General features: G+C 38.5%; 2 protein-coding genes across 2 annotated transcripts; both read right to left on the bottom strand.

Annotated features, from left to right (window-relative positions):
- Window positions 1–389: 389 nt before the first annotated feature.
- LOC113056905 (retinol dehydrogenase 14-like) lies at window positions 390–2256 on the bottom strand. Its single transcript, XM_026223827.1, has 2 exons — window positions 1855–2256; window positions 390–1151 (listed from the first exon to the last, which is right to left on the bottom strand). The coding sequence occupies exons 1-2, from the start codon at window positions 2095–2097 to the stop codon at window positions 534–536; spliced, it is 861 nt and encodes a 286-aa protein (XP_026079612.1). The 5' UTR covers window positions 2098–2256; the 3' UTR covers window positions 390–533.
- Window positions 2257–2783: 527 nt separating this feature from the next.
- On the bottom strand, window positions 2784–4895 carry LOC113056907 (cytosolic 5'-nucleotidase 1A-like). Its single transcript, XM_026223828.1, has 4 exons — window positions 4671–4895; window positions 4284–4406; window positions 3980–4164; window positions 2784–3843 (listed from the first exon to the last, which is right to left on the bottom strand). The coding sequence occupies exons 1-4, from the start codon at window positions 4792–4794 to the stop codon at window positions 3466–3468; spliced, it is 810 nt and encodes a 269-aa protein (XP_026079613.1). The 5' UTR covers window positions 4795–4895; the 3' UTR covers window positions 2784–3465.

The raw sequence follows: 4895 nt of genomic DNA, 5'->3' as shown, positions 1-4895 counted from the left end.
ATCAAATGCAGTGTTAACTGTTTCACTCCCAACATCACAAAAATATAACAACAGAGCAGAATTTAGGCACAATATTGCTCTCAGAAATCCTTAGTTCTATTAGCACACATTTTCAGTCAGAGAAAGGGTTAAGTGTTTGTAAATTGTATTAGTTGTGGTTATGCCCCAGTTAATAACCCATTTAGGTTGCATTTAGTCTTAAACAACACATGAACATAGTTTTGAAATCTATGAACCTAACTAGAATGAGAACTGGATAACTGAAGTTGACTCTGGATTAATTTAAAATATATAAACACACACACATTGTTATTGTTGCAGCAGAACTAACAATCTGCTAGTTGCAACTTTACAGTTAGCATTTCAAAGCACAAGTGAATAAGAATGGCCAAAACTGCTCCCTCCTGTGGATGTAACCATACATTTTGCCTGTTTTCTTTCCAAGATAAAATGCTTGATGGTACTTTACTCTCTGAGTTGTCGATTTTGAAATAATAAAGGACAGGTGACTTAAATTCTTAAGTCTTGAGATTTCAGGTTGTGATGCCCACCATCACCTCACTGATGTCCCACAGTTTCTTGGCCACCTCCTCATCTGTGGCCTTAGCTAATAGTTGTTCTTCATGACAGTTAGCAAAGCACTTCCCCTGAACGCCCTCCACATCCGGAGAGCAGGCCAGATAGATAGAAGTCTGTGCACCTTCCTCAGGGGACTTAAAGAAGGCCCGTGAAGCCAGGTTAAATAGTGGCTTCATCAGCAGTGGGATGTGGACATGCCTGCCCAGGTTAGTCCGCACAATCCCTGGGGTGAGAGCATTTACTGTCACACCGGTCTCCTCGAGTCGATGAGAGAGCTCCAGAGTAAAAAGAAGATTGGCTAGTTTACTCCGTGCATAGGCAAAAGCTTTATCATAGCTCTGCTCGCTGTTCAGGTCATCAAAGTTTATTTCACCGTACTTGTAGAGCTTGGAGGACACTACAATGATCCGGCTAGGAGCAGAGCGTTTGAGGAGATCCAGCAGGAGGTTAGTGAGCAAGAAGTGACCCAGATGATTGACGGCGAACTGCATCTCGAATCCATCTTCTGATTTGGTGTATGGACACTGGTAGATTCCAGCATTGTTGATTAGGATGTCAATCCTTGACTCTTCCTGTTTGAGATACAACAGATATGGCAAGTTTTAAAGTTATTTCTGAACACAGGAAAAAAACACAACCCTAGAAATCAATTAAAATCTACACTAATTTACCTACACTTCTCTTCTGATTGTCTATTCTTTTTTAATACACAGGCATTTGAAAGTATGGGCCATAGATAAAACAGTAGTAACAGCAATACGCAATTGAAATTGATTATTTTATACATTTTTGTTCTATAATTGTTTTACCGTTTACTGTTCTCACACACTCTACTAAACTGTACAACCCCAACCCCAAACAATAGTGAAGTTTTATGAAAGTTGAAAGTGAAAGTTTTTTACATACACAATTGTACAATGTTTACACTGATTATAAAAAATATCTACATCAATAAATTATTAACTATGCACTATTTCCCCGTAGTATTATTTAGATACACAATTTTGCAAAAGGATATATTTAAGCTTGCCAATGAATTCTAATCGAAATTCTATACCTTCATGCGCGCGCAGCCACGTGCCCCTCCCAAACTTCTCGAGCGTGATATCACGCATAAAGCGCGTGACGCTCGCACACAATTGGGTATTGTGCATTTGTTTTATTTGACAACAATTCGACCAAAGCGTGCTACGCGTGCCCTATATTTACTGGAGCGTTCTAAATATCTGAAAAGAGAAACAAACACTCAGTGCTTGGTTTGATGTAGCACGTTACCTTCATTATCTCTTCGCAAAAACTACGGACAGATTTCAGCGACGCCAGGTCCAAGAGTTTGATCACTAGTTCCCCTTGCTCTGGTCCGGCCTCCTGTTGGATCTCTTGAGCTGCTTTCTCCGCCCGTTCTCGGTTCCTACATGCCATGATCACTCGGCCCTGACACCGCAGCATCTCCGCGGCCGTGGCTTTTCCAATGCCACTGTTTGCCCCGGTCACGATTATAGTTTTGCCCCGTAGCATGTCGACGCCTTCCTCCAAATGTTTAGAATGGGGAATAGCTTGACTGTTGAGCCTTCTAGGGCCATCAACAAAGTCTAGTCTAGTTCATGAGCAGGTTTGTAGGCGTAAACAATCATGCATGTGGGAAGTAGGCTAACTAAAATGTTGTTGGACTACATTACCCAGAATTCATAGCGGCTTAAAACGCAACGTAAGTGTATTGCTTGGTGGTGGAAAACACAACAGGGTAACAGTTTGAGATAAATTAATAACTTGAAACATCTAAAAACTTTGAAGTTAAATTTTCATTAACAATACACATGAAGTTAAGTAATGAAGTAAAATATAGCATTTAGTAAAGAGCAATAGGTTTAAAGCGAGAATAACCACTTGTGTATGATTTTTTTTTTCTAAGTTGCCGCACATAAGGACTACAACATTTGTACAATTTGTCAAGTACATAATCTCCTAAACCTATGTTTGTATTCAAATATGTGTTTTAGCACTTCAAACTAAATAGCTCTATGGCGCAAACCAAATAAGACCACACATTTAAGTTATCATCATAATGAATAAATCCAGTGTTTAACTTTTTGTTTTGTCCAAAAAAAAGAAAAAAAAGAATTAAACATGCATGCAACAAACACCTCATAGTAAACACACAGGGGTATCCATTGTAAATATCAGTTTCTTCACACTCATACTTATTTCAGTGTTTTAATTCATTTATTATTGTGGCATGGTCTGTCAGGAACACCGGTGGTGGGCAACACACACATCAGTGAAGAAAACTGCCTGAAGATTGAGTCTGAATATCTAAGTACAGCAGTGAAGAAGTTACAACAAAACATCTAAATGTAGGTAAACATCTGTTAAATGTATAAGAAGAATAACATCTTGCACTATAAATAAAATACAGATAGTTTCAATGTATGTTCCCTGAGAAAGAATTACATATTCTAAATTAAACTCTTGATTAAACATCTTTATGATTTCATAGTAATCAAGGCATACATATTGGTAAATGCATCTAATTGCACATTATTCTCTTTAAAAAATAAAAATAAAGGGCTGCAGCATGTAGTTTAACCTCGCACTGCTGAAGCATTAGCCCAGTATATACTAGATCATTTTGAGCACCGTAGCTTCTTTGTATTTATATTTCTAGCAATCCATCTGTATAGATCAAGGTTCAAAACTGTCTCTGATGCAACCAAATACATAAATACAGTTACCTATAACTTGCAGAGACTTTTATGCATGTGCTTCACTTCCCTGTTTATTATTAATATAAGTAAACATTTATATTTTAGCCGTTGTATAGATCAAATGTAAGACACTGAATAGGTGTTGAGGTACCTAAAGAATTGGGACAATTGCATTTGACAATCAAATCTTTTCATTTTTTTCAGTATCACTTGTATCTATGTGTTTCCCCTTATGATACTTCTGTCCAATCCCATAGGGCACATGAGCAGCGATTGTACCAAGCTCCTGGGCACCCTCGATGTGAAACATCTGATCATCAAAGAAGATGTGAGGCTTGATCTTCTGTAAGAGAGGCCCCTTAGGAGCCCCAGCCAAAAAGAGGGCCTCGTCTACCTCCAACCCCCAGCTCCGTAGAGTTTTCAGAACGCGGGCCCCAGCGCTAGCAGCACTTCGAGCTGTGACGAGGTAAGTGCGAATAGGGCAGCTGATTCTTTGGTTTTTTGTGTAGAACTTGCGCTGGAGTTTACCCAGTGTTTCCAGGAAACATTTCAGGGGGCCCTAAAAGATGATGCAATGCCAAATCAAAGATAAAAGGGACATTGCATGCTCCAAATACAACATGGAGATAATTTTAGAAACAATTTTAATAATGAACATTAGTTAGTAGCAGCTGTATTACCCAGTCTTAGTTTACCTGTGCAAGAGGCTTGTTCTCAAACTCTTTCTCGTGCCTAAAGAAAGTGTCCAATCCGTGTTTCTTTACAATAATCTCAGACTCGTCGGAAAATAAAACTGCATCTCCATCGAAGGCTACACGCAATTGTGTGTCACTGAGCTCATTCTCACTGTCGCAGGGGAACATTGTGGCGGCTGCTATTCCTGTGAAAATGGCCATTTAAAGCAAATTTAACTTCATGTTGAGCTAATTTAAATACTTTTTCTTCTTCAGTGGAATGAAAATCCCATTTAGATCACAATGCATAAATATTTTTTAATACCTTCTTCAATAGCTTCTTGTACTTTCTTTGAATCTTTGGACAGGTAGAGGTTGGTCATGTAGGCCTTTAGGTAACCAATTGGACTCTCTCCACCCGTCATGCAAAATCTCTCTATAGTTAGATCTGCAGAGAGAAAATCCATGTAATTATTGTTTGCATAATATGTACAATGTAGTACTTTTGCATTTGCCTGCTGTGAACCTTATGAAAAAAAAAAGTAAGCCATTGTAGCGGTCTTTATCTGTATTTTGATCTGTGTGCCTGCACAGACTTTTTTCTATTTTTTTTTCTTGTTGCATGTTGGTCTGTGTATAATAAAGATTTTTTTAAAGAATGTAATGATGATCGCTATCAAAGGCTAAATTATGGGGTAGTAAATGTTATTACCATAGTAATTGATGCTGTTGATGAGGCGAACTCCGACCTGGGCGTGATTATTAGTCATCAGCACAATATCAAACAGCTCCTCGCTGTCTGGGTACAGTTCTCTCAAACGAGCATTTACATTCATCAGAGCCTGTTGATTAGAAAAACACAGTAAATACTAAAGGCATGGCTCTGGATAAGGATATCCACAATAGGCATTACTGCTGTGATTACTGGTAGATTAGT

The sequence above is a fragment of the Carassius auratus genome, chromosome 38, assembly GCF_003368295.1.
Source record: "Carassius auratus strain Wakin chromosome 38, ASM336829v1, whole genome shotgun sequence".
NCBI lineage: Eukaryota > Metazoa > Chordata > Actinopteri > Cypriniformes > Cyprinidae > Carassius > Carassius auratus.
Note: the sequence above shows the minus strand (reverse complement) of the source record. Positions and strands in the feature narration are given on the sequence as shown.

Bases quoted from the DNA above. Each gene is read 5' to 3' on its own strand.
- LOC113056905 (XM_026223827.1), bottom strand. From the start codon at position 2,097: ATGCTACGGGGCAAAACTATAATCGTGACCGGGGCAAACAGTGGCATT. The intron at 1,152-1,854 runs GTAACGTGCTAC...TATCTCAAACAG, and splicing joins TTTGCGAAGAGATAATGAAG to GAAGAGTCAAGGATTGACAT.
- LOC113056907 (XM_026223828.1), bottom strand. From the start codon at position 4,794: ATGAATGTAAATGCTCGTTTGAGAGAACTGTACCCAGACAGCGAGGAG. The intron at 4,165-4,283 runs GTATTAAAAAAT...CCATTTTCACAG, and splicing joins ACAAGAAGCTATTGAAGAAG to GAATAGCAGCCGCCACAATG. The intron at 3,844-3,979 runs GTAAACTAAGAC...ATCATCTTTTAG, and splicing joins AGAACAAGCCTCTTGCACAG to GGCCCCCTGAAATGTTTCCT.